The sequence below is a fragment of the Phyllostomus discolor genome, chromosome 2 (genome assembly GCF_004126475.2).
Source record: "Phyllostomus discolor isolate MPI-MPIP mPhyDis1 chromosome 2, mPhyDis1.pri.v3, whole genome shotgun sequence".
NCBI lineage: Eukaryota > Metazoa > Chordata > Mammalia > Chiroptera > Phyllostomidae > Phyllostomus > Phyllostomus discolor.
In genome coordinates, this window is record NC_040904.2 from 115,720,469 (window position 1) to 115,737,809 (window position 17,341).

At 39.5% G+C, this 17,341-nt stretch overlaps 1 protein-coding gene across 8 annotated transcripts in view; it reads left to right on the top strand.

Annotated features, from left to right (window-relative positions):
* The window catches only part of FRY (FRY microtubule binding protein), a 406,572-nt gene that overhangs the window by 310,969 nt on the left and 78,262 nt on the right, over positions 1-17,341 (top strand). For 5 of the 8 annotated variants that reach the window (XM_036018387.1, XM_036018381.1, XM_036018384.1 and 2 more), the window contains exons 48-52: positions 3,250-3,429; positions 5,172-5,333; positions 9,573-9,647; positions 12,041-12,211; positions 14,943-14,951. In XM_036018387.1, the coding sequence (XP_035874280.1) occupies positions 3,250-3,429; positions 5,172-5,333; positions 9,573-9,647; positions 12,041-12,211; positions 14,943-14,951 (597 nt within the window). The remainder of the gene's footprint in view (positions 1-3,249; positions 3,430-5,171; positions 5,334-9,572; positions 9,648-12,040; positions 12,212-14,942; positions 14,952-17,341) is intronic. The other 3 variants (XM_036018383.1, XM_028532799.2, XM_036018382.1) reach the window with 2 other exon arrangements.

Sequence of the window (17,341 nt, forward strand, 5' to 3'; positions counted from 1 at the left end):
TGTGGGCACCCTTCCAAGCAGGACACTTGCTGAATGTCAATAAGCACCTGCAAATTGATTCTTCAAAGCCTTACCTGAGACTATGAGGGAGTGGGGGGGGAGGAAAGAAACAAAACCTTTTTAAAAAGAAATACTAAGAGATCAAACAGCCAGAACAAGTTTCTAGCACCTGGCAGTTAATATGAAACACATGATTGTAGACTCTAGCTGTGATGGCCCCAGGCTATGGGGAGCAGTGTGGAGTCACCATGGGGTGACGGGGGAAGGGCCAAGCCCAGGAGTATAGACATCCTTCTTGCTACCTCTCATCAGGTTCTTTTTTGTTTGTTTGTTTTTTGCTTCTGGAGAGTTCAAGAGCAAATTCTAGGTTTTCTCTGGTTAAACTCATTGACAAAGCCATTCAGTGTAATTTTAAACATTTCTTTCTATCATCACTTCACCAGTCTTATTACTTGTTAATATTATTTAATGCTTAAAAGTGATTTCCAAGCTTTTTTTTTTTTTTCATTTTTCAGGTGGCATTGTTCCAATAATAGTTGTATGATATAGTAGGCATTAGATGATACTTTCTTACTTCCTAGCACTCATGGGTGACAGCAGGTCAGTTCACATCTTCCTACCAATCATCTGCCCCATTTCACAGCTTTATTGGGCTATATATTGTATCCTAAGCCCATGGGCCATATCTGGTACTAGACATCTTAAATGGTAGCTCATTTCACATTTAAACTATGACCTCTCTTGTGCAAATTGAACAACAAAAGAAATATGTTTTATATCATGTGTTTATATCCCAAAACTTAGGCAAATAATAATAATAGCTTTTACCAAATCAGTTTATGTATGTTCAATATTTTTTGTGGGAGAAGGACCTCACACAGTCAGCCTGGGGGTTGTCAGGGAGACAAAGAAGGTAAAGCAAAGTGAGTCTTATGGGAAGAGTAGGCATTTGACAAGCCTATAAGGAGAGGAAGGGCATTCCAGAATGAGGAAATATCCTGAGTAAAGAAAGGCACAGAGGCTAAGGGGGCCTAGTTTGGGGAACTCCAGGGATAGCTTGGGGAAGATCACCCCTGTAGGCTCCATCCTGTCCAACAGAGGGAGGCCTTGAAGGAGTGTAGGCAGGGAAGTGACATGGCCTGAAGAGTTCTAGAAAGACCACTGTATGTGCCAGTCCAGTTGTCCCAACACCATTTATTGAAGAGGCTATCTTTACTCCTTCCATTTTATGCTGCTGCACCCTTTGTCAAATATTAATTGACCGTAGAGACTTGGATTTATTTCTGGACTTCCTGTTCTCTTCCATTGATCTATGTGTCTGCTCTTGCCAGTACCAGACTGCTTTGATTACAGTGGCCTTGTAATATAGTTTGATATTAGGTACTGTGATCCCCCCTATTTTGTTGTTCTTTCTCAAAATTGCTGAGGCTATTCGGGGTCATTTATGTTTCCATATAAATTTTTGAAATATGTGTTCTAAATCTGTGAAATTTGTCATTGGTATTTTATTTTTCTTTAAATATTTTATTTATTTATTTTTAGACAAAGGAGAAGGGAGGGAGGAAGAAAGGGAAAAAAGCATCAATGTGTGGTTGCCTCTTGCACGCCCCCTATAGGGGACCTGGCTTGCAACTCAGGCATGTGCCCTGATTGTGAATTGAACCAGTGATCCTTGGGCTCACAGGCCAGTGCTCAATTCACTGAGCCACCCCAACCAGGGCTGTCATTGGTATTGTAATAGGGATTGCACTGAATCTATAGATTGCTTTGGATGGTGTGGACATTTTAATGATATTAATTCTTCCAGTCCATGAACATGGTATATGCTTCCATTTATTTTTGTGTTCCTTAATTTCTTTCTTCAATGTTCTATAGTTTTCCAAGTATAGGTCTTTTACTTCCTTGGTTAAGTTTATTTTAGGTAATTTATTTTTCTTCTTGCTATAGTAAATGGGATTTTCCCCCTAGTTTCTGTTTCTGATATTTCATTGTTGGTGTACAAAAATGCCTTTGATTTCTGAATATTGACTTTGTATCCTACTGTTTTGACAAAACTTATTAGGTCAAGTGGTTTTTTGATGGAACCTATAGGATTTTCTGTGTACACTATCATGTCATCTACAAACAATGACAGTTTTACTTCCTCCTTTCCAATTTGGATGCCTTTTATTTCTTTTTCTTGTCTGATCACATGGATGGCACTGGAGTATATTTTGCTAAGTGAAATAAGCTAGACAGTGAAAGACAAATACCATATGATCTCACCTATAAGTGGAACCTATAAACAGAACAAAGGAGCAAAATAGAACCAGAGGCATGAAAACAGGGAACAGACTGACAGTGACCAGAGGGGAGGAGGGAGGGGGATAATGGGGGGAAAGAAGGGGAAGGAACTAGTCAAGAAATATGTATAAAGGACCCATAGACATGGACAATAGGGTGGGAACTCACTGTGGGAGCAGGGGGGTGAGCGGGGTAGAGGAGAGGAACAGGGGGGAAATTGCAATAACTGTAATAGAATAACAATAAAGAAGAAGGAGGAGGAGGAGGAGAAGAAGAAGGAGAAAGGGAGGGAAGGAAGGAAGGAAGGAAGGAAGGAAGGAAGGAAGGAAGGAAGGAAGGAAGGAAGGAAGGAAGGAAGGAAGGCCACTGTAGCTAGTGTGTGATAGACTTAAGTAGAGACTGCCAGTCAGGACACCACTTAAGAATTCATTGAAATAAACCAGGTGGTGCCTGGAGAGGATTTAACTGAACCAGTGCCAGCAGGAATGGCAAGGAAGGATCACATTATCAGGAGAGAGAGACAGAAAGGAATAAAGAATAACTCCCAGATTCCTGGGTTAGGTCATAAGGAATATGATGAGTGGAAAGACAAGAGGGCTGAGGGCAGAGACCTGGTGCAGTAGCATAAATGCATTAAGGATTCTCTGGGACAGGGTTTGTTTGATTTTTGCTTTTTGTTTTTCAAATTAAAGAGGCACTTCATTAGCAAAACTGATAACCTTATTTTAAAATCTATTTATTTGAATATGGACAAAATTGGCCTTTTTTTATTTGCTTGTTCCTTAAATATAGGTCATCCTATATATAAATTGTTTTTTATGTCATTTGCCTTTTATGTGTCATGAAATTTCCTGCACTGTTTTAAAGCAGTAACTTCTGACTGATCATGAGACATTTCAGTAGCTAGCATTATAATATTTTAAAAATTAGATTATTATTAACCATTGGACTCTTTGTTTCTCTCAGAGTGTTCACTGGAGAGAAGCTTTGAATATCTTGAAGCTGGTAGTTTCTCGGTCGGCCAGCCTCGTTTTGCCATCCTACCAGCACAGTGACCTGTCAAAGATAGAAATACATCGAGTGTGGACCAGTGCTTCTAAGGAATTGCCTGGGAAAACCCTGGACTTCCACTTCGACATTTCAGAGGCATGTTAACTGTTTCTGTATACTTAGAATGAATATATAGTGAAAAGATTACAAGTAGCTGCCTTGAGCGAGAAATCCTAGCTGTATGTTTATTACCAATGAAGACTTACTTCTAAGACCTGAATTAGCTTGCTTTTTAAGAACACATTGAGTGTTCTGCATCATTGTTTTTCAAATTAAGGAGGCCTATTCACTGGGGCTCTCAATTTGCAGCTTTGAAAAATAGAAGCTAGCCTTGATTATATAAAAAATGATTTGTAAAGAGATAACTAAAATGGAATGTTCTTCAGCTTTTTAAACTATGACCCTCACTCATTCTTTTCTGGAGACTGGTGTATCCTGTCTCTTTATGGACGAACGTGTTCCCTGAACTGCAGCCAGACCAGCCAATGACTGAGATCTGCAGGAAGACAATTCACCTTTATAGCTGCTTCCCCGAGCCACACTACTTTTTAAACTACAAAATTATCTAAAGTGTTGCTTTGTGGAAAGGGGACTGTGTGGTGGGAGGAGGGCACCAGTGAACCAAGCTAAGGAGTCAGGGAGAAAAGAGAGGGCAGAAAGTAATCAGATTTACCTGCCGGTTCAGGAGCAAACATTGAAAGGCCTGTACTTAGCCAATTTAATCTAAGATGTAGAAATACTCTGCTTTCCTGTGTTTCTTACCCCATGACCCATAGCCCCCCAAAGAGGAACTATGCTCTGTCCATTTTGTAACTATGGTCTGGTTCATGGTAGGTACATAAGCATTCTTCGACCCTGCTGAATAAATAAACTCTCTGAAGGAAACAACCAGAACTTACTCTATGAAGCAGGTCGTGTCCAGGTTGGGTTTTCTCACACAGTGCTCTCACTGACCTTTTATCATTTCAGTGGTCAGCATGATACACTACATTGCTGCCATGGTGATACCTTCATCTCTGTTCAGTTTGTATATCATAATAAGGTATTGAGTCAATACTTTTCAGTTTTTAACATTTTTCACATAGCTAGGAGGGAAAAGTATTTTATTTTTTGACTTAAGTTTATTCTGTTCCAAAGAGGTACAAAAAACATGCAGCCAGTCAGCTGCAGACCCAAGAGACCTGGCCATTCCAGAATGACGAACCTTGACAGCCAAGTGTAGAATCACCTGTTGGGCTCTGCCAGCCCCAGGTGTACACCCTCAAGCTGGTCTGTGTACAGGACACCTCCTTGCACTAATGTGGGAGCTGCTGCCCATTTAGCCACCAAAATCTGGGACTCTGAGGAAATGAAATTTCTGAAGCTTTGTCCAAATACCTGGCCCTGACCTTAGTCATTTACAAATTGAAAAGGTGTAAATAACTTAAATAAATTTTTAAGTAACTGAGAGGGTATAAAGGTTGGGAAGAAGGGAAGGACTTTTGATCTCTTGTTTTGACTACAAGAAATTATTTCAAGCTTAAATACCTGACAACTGACTCTTTGTTTCCCTGAATGTTCTGCTTCTAATTTTCATCAGTGGATTCTAAAGAATGTTTAAGAACAAGTAATTGTATTTGTTTTCAGCTACTACAGAGAGTGGGAAAATGTTGAAGACGCAAAATGACTCAGAATGTGTATTTGAACCCCAGGAAAATGAACCTACTTGTAACATTGAACTTCTCTATTCTAATTTTTAATCAAATAAGCAGTTCTTGGTTGCTGCTGGGTAGAGGAATTCCGCACACTAGAGACATTTTAAAGTGATAGAAGAGTGTGTGCTTTGTGTTCTTTCTAAGACGCCAATCATTGGGAGGCGATATGATGAACTGCAGAACTCTTCTGGCCGTGACGGGAAGTCCAGGGCTGTGGCTGTCACCCGGAGCACGTCCTCCACCTCGTCAGGCTCCAACTCCAATGTCCTTGTTCCTGTAAGCTGGAAGAGGCCCCAGTATTCTCAGGTACAGAATCCTGGACTTACAGGATTAGAGGAGAGCTTGGGGACCAACTGAGCCAATGGCCCGTGTGATAGGGGCCACTCACCATCCCAAACTTGCCTGTCTGGGCATGGACACCAGTGGTGAGGATCTCCAGATTTCCAGGGGAACCCATTTTCAGTCTGAACAGCTCCCGACATGGAGCTGGAGTCTGGTACTTTGTTGCTTTGACTCAATGGTTTAGAAAGTGAAATCTGATCTCTTTCACAAGGTGGTCCAACATTTAAAGAAGCCCGGCCCCCTCTGCCACTCACCCAAATGAGTCCTCTCTTTTCCATGTAACAAAGCCTTGGCTCTCTCCACCAGTTCTCTATGATGGACTGCAATCCAGTGAAATTCCGGCCACTATCTTCTGAGCATGTCCTCCACTCATGGTCCCCATGCAGTCTGTCACACAGAGCAGACCAGCTAGCTGTCAGGTCTCTGTTAGCACAGCCTAAGGGTATCACTGTGGGTACCTATACCTTTGTACTGATGTCATTGTACAGTTAAGTAAAACCTTGCTTCATAGGGCTCTTATGGTAATATGTGACAGAAGCCCAGTGAAAAAGTACCTTAAGTAGAAAAGGAATTTATTAACGTATCTGTCTTAGCTTCAAGTGCAGCTGGATTCTAGTACACCAACTCAGGAACTGGATCCCTAGACTGTCTCCCCTTCTCACTGTCCACACATGCCCTTCCCAGGCTTGGCCCTACTTTCCTCTCTGTTGGCGCCATTTTCAGGCAGACTCTTCTTAGATTTCCATGGTTTTCGTCTCTGATGACTTTAAGACAGAGGCCTTCCCTCACCACATACATAGCAATTCTAGAAAAAGGACTTGATTCTTGTGTGAGGGAGGCAGGGCCCCTTTTACTGGTAGAGAAACTGTTCTCAAGATAAAAAGAAGTGGGTGCCAGGCAGGAAAAACACTTAGTGTGCCCAGTAGGACTCACCTTCACTCCCAAAGATCAGAGAAATGGACCATACCCAGGCGCCTGCTGAACACAGCAGGTCCTCAGCGACTGTTCACAGAGTTGCTGCATGGGGAGTCAACTGTGCTTCACTGGGGATTTGGCAAAGAATGATGTGCAGTCCCATTCCAAGTTCCTCTCTGTTGATTCCTTCCCAGAATTATCAAAGGCTCACTAAAACTTAGGGAAAGAAGTTACAAATCTCTTGCCTTCCTTCAACATTCTTCAACACTGAGAAGAGACTGTACTGCGTATCTCTTCTATAATTTGGACAGAAGGATGAAGTTAACTGAGTTTCATGAATACATGTCTGTGAGAGACATTGGCCTCCTAGAAGTTGCCACATAAATTAAATCAGATTAAAAAGGGAAAGATCCTTCTAAAGAGTTTAGGAAGATTGTTTTAAGAGCAATTTGAAGTACATAAACATCTTTAAGGCTCTTTTTATTCTCAAACCACCATTTATTCCTGAGACCTTGTTGATCTATGTCACTGGAAAATGTGAAGTCTCACAGAAGAATTTGCCTGTTTAAGGCACTGAAATACAAGGTTTATGGAGAAATCCAAAAGGAGTTGAATCTATTTAACTTTAGGAAGAATAGATTGAAAAAGATTGAATATAGCTTGCAAAAAAATTTTTTGCATGCATAATTATTTTTAATTAAAAATATAAATTAAGGACAAAGAAAACAATGTAATTTCTCTTCAAATACTACCAACCCAGAGACACATTTTTGGGGGGCCTTGGTCATATGATTCTCATTTTAATATTTTCTTTTTTTAATATATTTTATTATGTTATTAAAGTTGTCCCATTTTTTTCTCCCCTTTATTCCCCTCCACCCTGCACCCCACTTCCCACCAGAATTCCCACCCCCACCCCACCTTATTTCATGTCCTTGGGTCATAGATACAAGTCCTTTGGCTTCTCCATTTCCCATACTATTCCTAACCTCCCCCTGTCGATTTTGTACTTGCCATTTATGCTTCTTATTCCCTGTATGTTTTCCCCCATTCTCCCCACTTTCCCTCCCCTCTGATAACACTCCATGTGGTCTCCATTTCTGTGCTTCTAGTCTTGTTCTAGTTGTTTACTTGGTTTGTTTTGGTTTTTCATGTTTTTAGGTTCAGTTGTTGATAATTGTGAGTTTGTTGTCATTTTACTGTTCATAGTTTTGATAATCTTTTTCTTAGATAAGTCCCTTTAACATTTCATATAATAAGGGCTTGGTGATGATGAACTCCTTCAACTTGACCTTCTCTGGGAAGCACTTTATCTGCCCTTCCATTCTAAATGAGAGCTTTGCTGGGTAGAGTAATCTTGGATGTAGGTCCTTGCCTTTCATGACTTGGAACACTTCTTTCCAGCCCCTTCTTGCCTGTAAGGTTTGTTTTGAGAAATCAGCTGACAGTCTTATGGGCACTCCTTTGTAGGTAACTGTCTCCTTTTCTCTTGCTGTTTTTAAGGTTCTCTCCTTATCTTTAATCTTGTGTAACTTAATTATGATGTGCCTTAGTGTGTGCTTCCTTGAGTTCTACTCCTTTGGGACTCTCTGGGCTTCCTGGACTTCCTGGAAGTCTATTTCCTTTGCCAGATTGGGAAGTTCTTTCATTATTTGTTCTAGTAAGTTTTCAATGTCTTGCTTTTTTTCTCTCTTCTCCTTCTGGCATTCCTATGATTCAGATGTTGGAACATTTAAAGTTGTTCTGGGAGTTCCTAAGCCTCTCCTCACTTTTTTGAATTCTTGTTTCTTCATTCTTTTCTGTTTGAATGCTTCTTTCTTCCTTCTGCTACAAATCATTGATTTGAGTCCCAGTTTCCTCCCCTTCACTATTGGTTTCTTGTGTATTTTTCTTTATTTTACTTGCATAGCCTTCACTTCTTCCTCTATTTTGTGACCATACTCAACCATTTCTGTGAGGATCTAGATTACCAGTGTTTTGAACTCCGCATCTGATAGGTTGGCTGTCTCTTCATTGCTTAGTTCTGTTTCTGGAGCCTTGATCTGTTCTTTTATTTGGGCCATATTTTTTTGTCTCACCCACCTGTTATATTCTATAGGGCGGAGCCTTAGGTATTCACAAGGGCAAGGCAACCCAGGTTGCTGTGTTGTGGCGCTATATGTGGGGAGGGGTCTGAAAGGGAACAATGTCCTTTACTCAGCTCTCAACTGGCTTTCAGTCACTTTCCCCCACTACCCACAATCATATTAGGCCCCTCTGGTGCTTATTCATGGGTGTGTGGGCCTGTGTACATTCTAGGACCCTGTGGGTCTCTCCAACAAACTCTCCTGAGAGGCTGAGGGGCTCTCCTGCCACTGCAATTCCCACTGGTTTTTACAGCCAGAGGCTTTGAGGCTTTATTTCCCCATGCTGGAACCCTGGCTTGTGCAGTCTGTCTCACTCCCTAGTTGTTCCTCCCAGTTTATCCCCATGTGAGTGTGGGACTGCAGGTTTACCAGCCACTGCCTTCCTGCTCATCCTCTCCACCCTGCTGCCCATCTCCAGCCCTCCTACCAGTCTGAATGAATGTTTCTTCTTTAACTCCTTGGTTGTCAGACTTCCATACAGTTCAGTTTCCTGGCAGTTCTGGTTGTTCTTTGCCCTTAAATTTGTTGTTGTCCTTCTTTCGGTTGTGCAAGGAGACAGTGTATCTACCTATGCCTCCATCTTGGCCAGAAGTCTCCTAATTTAGTTATTGTTTGTTTGTTTGTTTGTTTGTTTTAATTCTGCACAAGGTAGTCTTCCCTTTAAGGAAAGTAGGTTTGTGTTGTAACAAACTAGATATAATTTCGGTGTAAGGAAAGCCTTGCTAATGATGAAGGTTGTAGCCTACAAGAAAAGATTATCAAGGGAAGGAGTGAATATCTACTGAAGAATCCTGAGGATGATTTTCAGGCCTTGACCCCCACCTTGGGAAACCTTAGATCAGCAACTGTACCATAGAAACAGAATGTGACCCACATTTTAAATTTTCTTATAGTCATTTTTTAAACATTAAAAGAAACAGGTAAAAGTAACTTAATAACATATTTTACTTAACTGAAATATTTTAAAACATTATTTCAACATGTAATCAATGTTTCATAATTATTCATGAGATTTTCTACATTCTTTTTTCATACCAAGTCTGTATGTATTTTACATCTCAGCCCTCATGGGTCACATTCCCAGCATGATAGCCCTGTGTTTAAGAGCAGATCTTGTCATAAATGCCACAATTACAAACCCACCTGTGTGTTTCTCTTCCAGAAGAGGACAAAGGAGAAGTTGGTGCATGTTCTTTCACTGTGTGGCCAGGAGGTGGGATTGAGCAAAAACCCATCAGTAAGTTCTATTATGTATCACATGTACTTTGGTATCATTTCTTTTTTACATTTGGTCAAAACAAGTTTAGAAGAGTTACCTATGTATCACAAGTATATCTATTATCTAGATCAAACCTCTATATCATCTCTTCCCACACCGTTGTTTTCAGTCTCACCTTGGTTCAGAAACAATGAAAAATTTTGTTGGCTATTTGCTCCAGTTTGTCTGTAATAAATACTCAGTTATTTTCATTTTTAAAAATTTCTTAATTTTCTTAATAAAAATGCCCATCTTCCTGAAAATATGTATGTGACTACTGCAGCAGTACATATGGTACACATGCCTTTTGGGTATAATTTTACTCTATAAACAGAACTCTTACTATGATGTCATTATTTTACTCACATATAGTAAGGTAAAAATAATGATATTTTATCATGTTTTTTCTCATATAAGCTTCCACTGAGGTTACTGGTTAGCCCTGACTGGTGTGGCTCAGTTGGTTGGGTATCCCACAAAGTGAAAGGTTGTGGGTTCAAATCCCACTCAGGGCACATGCCTGTGTTGCAGGTTCAGTCCCTGTTTGGGGCACATACAATAGGCAACCAATATATGTTTCTCTCCCTCTGTCTCTTCCTCCCTTCCCTTCTCTCTAAAAATAAATAAATAAAATACTTTTTAAAAAAGTCATGCCATCAGGCTTTGGAATATATGAATAATTATATTAGAAGTCAGCTTCTGAAATCCTTCTAAAGTTTAAGAAAATTCAAATTGTGTAAGTCTATTGTAGCAAAAGCAATAAAAATCTCAGGGTCTGATTTCACCAGGTACAGTATTTTTATTTCATCTTTATCATGGCATCTTATTATTAACCCACCCCAAAAAAACTCAAACTAAATAATTTCCTAAATAAAGTAAGAGTGACCAAACAGTTTCTCTAAGGAAATGGTAGGTAACATAATCCATGTGTGAGTGAAATATTAGAGGCTTGTAAATACTCGCTAAAGAGCAAATGTGCCCTAGCCAGCCATCATCTCAGTTTGGCCTCCACTAAAGTCACCACTGTAGTGTTATTGATCAGTAGGTTTGTTGCTGTGCCTGTGACATTATTTAGGGCATAGGGGACAGGTGACAGTGGCCAGAGCAGATGAAGCCTCTTGAGTCCACGAGGAAGGGAAATGGGAGCACTTGACTTCTGCAGAGTAGCTGTGCCCACTGGGGCCATTTCTTCCTGCCCCGACATGTGGCACATTCCCCTTCAGATCCGAACCATGCTTCTGTGCCTCTCTGGCTGTAAATGTTTCCCAGGAGGAAATTACAAGTAAGGGCAGCAGCACTGGCGAGGAAAGGAGCCTTCAGCTGAGGAAACTGGAATTCTCATCTGGCTGCTCACTAACTTGCTGGCTGGCCCTCCACATGTTCTGTCTCTTGTGTGCATGTGTGATCCCTGCACAGACTGCATGTCATGTCACGTGTGTACCTGACACATAATGACTGCTCTGAAATGTAAGAGAAAAAGTACCTATAATACCCTCTCACTCTTTCACCTTGGAGAATTTGTTCCACTTAAATTCTCCTAAACTATCACCTACTTTTCAAGGAAGACTAGACACTATAATGGTTAAATAAAGAGTCCTGTTCACTTTATTTAATATCATTCTGTGTTCAAAAAAAGCTGGATGGCAAAACACCTAGTTTCATTTGCAGCTTATAATTTGCACAAAAGTTCTATTAAGATGGCCAAGTATAAAGAATCTAAACATAGATGTTAGTTTAAAAATATTAATATATTGAAGATTTTAATAGAAAATATCTTGTTTTGGTTAAATCAGCAGTACAGGAATTTAAGTATAAATTATGAGCATGGCTGCTCAGTTATGCTTCTGTAGGTCAAATGAGCAAGTACTGTGCCTTTTGGTTTCTGGATTTTATTCTTTTCCAGTTTCTGGTTTATCTCTGAAAGGGTTAAGTCCTCTGCTCTCACAGTTCACTCTGCAGTAACATATCTTGGTATCAGGAGTCCCAGAAATACTGCGTGACAATGTGTGTGTAATGAAAGAGAGTGTGTACAAGTTTTAGCCTCATTTCAAAAACAGTGGAAATTTTCTTGGCTGCTCCAGTTTATGAACACACACACACACACACACACACACACTCACTATCCAGTCTTCATCCATCAAGCAGCCATTTGACTCGAACATTTTCCCAGTACATGAACTTGTGTCTTTGCACCAAGTTTAATCTGAAGGCATCTGTCCAACATAAATAATGAAAGAACAGTCTAAAAATACCCACTTGAGGAATTAGGTGTGTACTGGAAACGTAGTGTGAGGAAGAGCCAATAACAATTTTTTGTAGCATGAACAACCAGAGGGGATGGTTTCTCAAAAAAGAACTCGTTGGATTTTTAGGTGATTTTTTCCTCGTGCGGGGACTTGGATCTGCTGGAGCACCAGACGAGTCTGGTCTCCTCTGAGGACGGCGCCCGAGAACAGGAGAACATGGATGACACAAACAGTGAGCAGCAGTTCAGAGTCTTTAGAGACTTCGATTTCCTGGATGTAGAGCTAGAGGATGGAGAGGTATAGTATATTCTCTAAAAATAACCCACTTGACTAACAAAGGTTTCTTTTTATCTGCTAAATAATGAGTTTTCACGACTGAGTCTTTTCTTGAAAAGCTGTAAATTTTATTTTGAATCATCTTATTCCAAGGACAGCAGCTTCACTTTGGCACAAGTTACCACACCCTTCCTGTGTCAGCCCACAACAGATGCTGCTGGATTATTTTTAAATGGCCACGATCTGACTGCTTATGACCACACACAGGTTGTGTGTGTGTAGCCCAACAGTGAACTTAAAAAAAATCACAAAATTTTCAACTTCTGAGCCTATTCACTGATACCTGGCTAAAATAGACAGAGTGTTTAATGCTTGTAAGTGTGAAATTGCTGTAATCCTGGTACTTCAGAGCTTGCCTGCTACAATGTGAGCTGGGAGCCTGAGGCCCCTGGTGCCTTTGTATGGCCTGATGAAATCATTAGAACTCAAATGGGATGGAAGGCACAGGAGGGTGTCTGTCCTGCTGTAGGGGGTGGCTGGTATTCCCCACACCTGAAGCAGCTAATTCAAGTTTCAATAGGCAAAGGCAGATTGCCTATTTGGATGATAATTATGGTCACAAGATGCTTTCACTTACGACTGGAAGACAGCTTGGAGTATGTTCCAGCTGAGAGCAAGTCTCGTGCCTCACGGGGTGAAAATGAAATTCAGTGAAGGGAGATTGGTGTGTGTAAAAAAGCCATGTACCTCTGGTACCACATTAGCTCCCAGTGTTAATCAACTTACTTGAGCTCATGTGCAATTACACACACTATATTTTTTAAGAAGGTGGGAAGCGGGGGGCTTTCTGCTAGTCTTACAGTTAAAACAGAGGCCCAGATTTGAAGTTTCTCATCTCCTGTGGTAAGGAGGCACCTCCTATCTTAACTGCAAGTAGCTTCTTACTTCACTAAAAGATAAGACTGCTGAGCAACTTGCTTATATCAAGGTGAGGCCAAGAGGCTATCCGCTTTTGTCCCTCACTGCCTACTGATGACCCTGGATATATGCACAAGCCAGAGAGAATCACACTCTCAGGAAGAATAGTATTTACTTTACTAATTATTTCCCTGGAAATGAATTTGGCAGACACAGTATGTGGAAAGCTAAAGGCACTGACTGCAAGGTCATTAAAATAAGTGTAGGCTTTTCACCTTGAGTTGTTTAGAACCAGTAGAAAGTAGAACAGAGTTTTCTGACTGTTCATAATTAGTAATAAAGAAATCAATTACTAACTGTGGTGAGGATTGTTTTAAAAGTCTAACATGAAATACAACAATTCTGAACGTCTCTGAGCCAGTGACAAGCTCCCTGACATGGGCTGCTGACCCCATCTTTCCTCCTGGGCTAGCCTTCAAACTTGCACACTGTCTGCATTCTGGAAATAAAACTGAGGGGAAAAACTGTGTAGTGAGAAGTACATCATTTTTTAGAGTCAGTCAAAGAAAAACATGTCATATGACATGACCTGACAGTAATAACGTAAGCAGGAGAATCAGACACAGTTTCAGAACAACTAACAAATTTAATTTCGATCAAAATAAAGGAAGGAAAATCTGAGATGCCCATCACTTGAAAGTAAATATGACACTAATGTTTCTCAGGGATAATAAGTAATGAATACTACTGGATTCTCTCTGCTGTACTAGCCAACAAGAACTACAACATCACAGTGATTTTATCTTATATGATTAAGAGCTCATAAAACATTCAAGAGTATGAAAGCATATATTGTATCCGAATAAAATAAACCCTGTGAGAATGTTTTGCTACATCTCAATAGGATGCAGTAAGGGGTGTTAGTGTGCTTACAGAGGGACAGAGTGAAAATGCATGAGCTTTGGAGCCAGACACGCCCAACTTTCAACCACAGCTCTGCCACTGACCTCACCGTATGACCACAAGCATGCAATTTCTCTTGGCTGCCTCATCTGCTCAGTGGGTATGAAAGCACTCTCATACAGAGTGGATCTGAGCATTTAGTGAGATAACCTACATAACACTTCTAGCACAGTGTCTCAATGTCTGTTCCTTTGTACTGTTTCTTCAGTTTTTCCTCATCTGACAAGGGTAAGCATATTTAACTTTTAGACCAACACAAAATTATCAAAAATAAAGACTGGGGTTTTTTTGTCACATCTATTCCTTTTCATTAAATTGTCTCAGGATTTATTGCCTAATATTGGTAAGGGTTTGTCCTTGAACTCTTCAGAATCTTTGAAAGGTGCTGTGTCTTTGCTATTAACTATACACCAGCAGTGTAGACACCATGATCATACTCACCTTTCTCTTGGTGAGCAGGGTTAAGTGACACCACCTTTTTTTTCTAGTTGATGTCCCTGATTCACTTTCCTGTGACATTTCACAAGTACTTAGTCATTCCCTCCACTCAAAAAAAAAAAAAAAAAAAAACTTGAGGAGACCAAAATCACCACTGAAGGGGAAAGCTATTTCATAAACTACATTTATGACTTGTTACCCTGACTCCATCATCCACCAGTATGAGGTTGGGAATTTCTGGTTTGATGCTGATTTTTTTCTTTGGGGTTTGTGTAACTTTACCTTTGTTTAAGTTGCATCTACTGAAGTATATGTTGTTAGCACTGTTTGTTGTGTTAAAACTAAGACAAAACCACCACGTGAGTGCCCTTAATATCACCATTTAAAACAGACCTTTTAATTTGTTTTTCTGTCCTTTCCATCTGCTGCCCAGGAGCTTCAGGTAAGAGGATGTTCTTTTTTCAGGTATGCGAGCCAGTGTTTTGCATTATTGCAGATTGATAACAACAGAGTTGCTTCTTCCTCTCTTCCAGCATATGTATGCCTGTTTGTGTGCATATTCACATTGATGGGTGTGTGATATAAAGAAGCACTTTCCTCAGTTGTCCTAATTTAATTTTTTTTCTAAAGTATAGCTACTACAAGAGAGTTTAAAAATCTTTATATGCCTAGTTCTGGAAGTTGCATGATGATATATCTTGAGAGAAAGTGAGTTTTTAAATATGACCCTTAGAAATCTTATGGTTTTTGATTAGACAGTTGCACAACCAGGTTGGTTTTGTTGTTAGATTCCTTGGTGAAATCAACCAGCTGCATCAAATAATGCATTATGTATGGCTCCAATCAGAATGTTTTATATTCCAGGAATTAGGAGCTATCTTTGTATGGTAATTGTATAAACTTTCACTCAAATGAGGACCTTTTTGCAAACAAGTGGATGCTAATAATTGCACCCACACAACAGACATAAATCAGGACCAGTCTGGGCAGACTAGCACCCATGATCAGCCTATATCCATGACCTATCAAACTTACTCTAAGTATGTACATTAGGTACATATTTTGACCAAGTTTCTTCAACAGTAATTCATATTTGTCAGATTTCCAATATGAAGAAAAGTTATTTCAAAGACTGTTATTTCCCACATTTCTAGAACATTCGATCATGAATGCTTTTTATCTCAGTATAAATCCTGAGTGGTTAAATTTGCTAACTGACATGTACAAATTGTTCATCAGGAATAACTGACTATCTTCTAAATTTTCTCACACATAGAAAAATCTGTCGTAATCACTAACACACTGTTTTGACATTTGACCTCATTCGTAACATAAAACGCAAATCTGACATTTGGGTTGTAGGGAAGGAGGAGAGTGGCTCCCCCAATAGTGCTGTTCCTAGGCCACACCCAGAAGGCCTTGTTGGCTTTTAATCACCACATACTTTAACTTAGGCTAGACCACAGCACTGTTCCATCTCAGCAACCACCAGGAAACAATTTCAACACCCTTGCCTCTAATGGAGACTGTGTCCTCTCAAAACATCCAGGTAGTATTCCAGCAAGGACTGATTTCCCTAATTCCCAGTTCTTAAGACTGATTCATCCAGGTTTCATCAGAGCTGCAACCCAACCAACAGTAATAGCAGTCCATGCCCAGTGGTGTTTTCTGACCTAGACTTCTTCCATTTCTGTGCCAGCTCAGGGCTCTGTCTCAGGGTCAGTGGGGGCACCTCCAGAATTGTTGACTCAGATAGTTCATCCAACCCATCCACTGATCTGGTGCAAGAGAACCAGTTGTGTGAATTTATTTTTTATATTTATATTTGCATATTTCTGCTATTTTCACATTATTCTTTTTCCTCTATCTAGCATTATTTTTCTTTATATTCTTTTGTTTCTTCACACATGGCTTTTTCTTTCCAGAACTCTTGCCTTTCTACTGTTTTTGTTATATTTTTTCACTAAAATAGCTATTTTTAAATCCTAGCACAATAGTTAGCCTTTTCCACCAGGAAAAAAATTGTTTGGTGATAATTTATCACAGCAGATATAGATAAAAGGTACAGATATAGGTAAAACAGCAGATACAGCTATAGAATATGAAAATTATATTGAGTCTAGTTTCCCTTTATAATCAAACAGTCCTAAAACAATAATAAATAGGGTTGGATAATGATAATTTATATATTATATCCAGAATGTATTTAATATTCTTACCTGTTGCCTTCTACATTTAACAGATCTGTTAAATGACAGATCTGTGAGATATTCTGGCAAGCTCTGTTTTATTAGGAGCCTAAAGAAATAGACCCTTAACCAGAGGAAAATTAATAAACTTAATGTTCACTAATTTTAACAATAATTTGTATCTCTCATGTTTTATTATTATGCTACTAACTGAAATCTCACCATAAAAAGTTAATGGTGAACCATTAGACAGTGTTTCAAATGATTCATAAATGGAAGGATTCTATGCTATATTTTATTCAGTTTATCTATTGGTTTAGATTAAAATTTGCTTACCATGGGCTATATAACATTTCTTTTCATTTATTCCTGTCTTAAGAGAGAGAGAAATATGGTGAACACACAATTCAATATGCAGATGATACACAATTGTACACCTAAAACCAATATAATATTATTAACCAATGTCACCCCAATGAATTCAGTTAAAATTTTTAAATAAAATAAATAAATAAAAATGGAAAAGAGAAATAAAACCCAAATTAGTTTCTAGAAAAACATTTTATGTTGGTCAGATAAACAGTTAACATAGTTAATTGCAGAGAAAGCCTGAGATACAACTCACAGCTTTTTAAAAAACTTG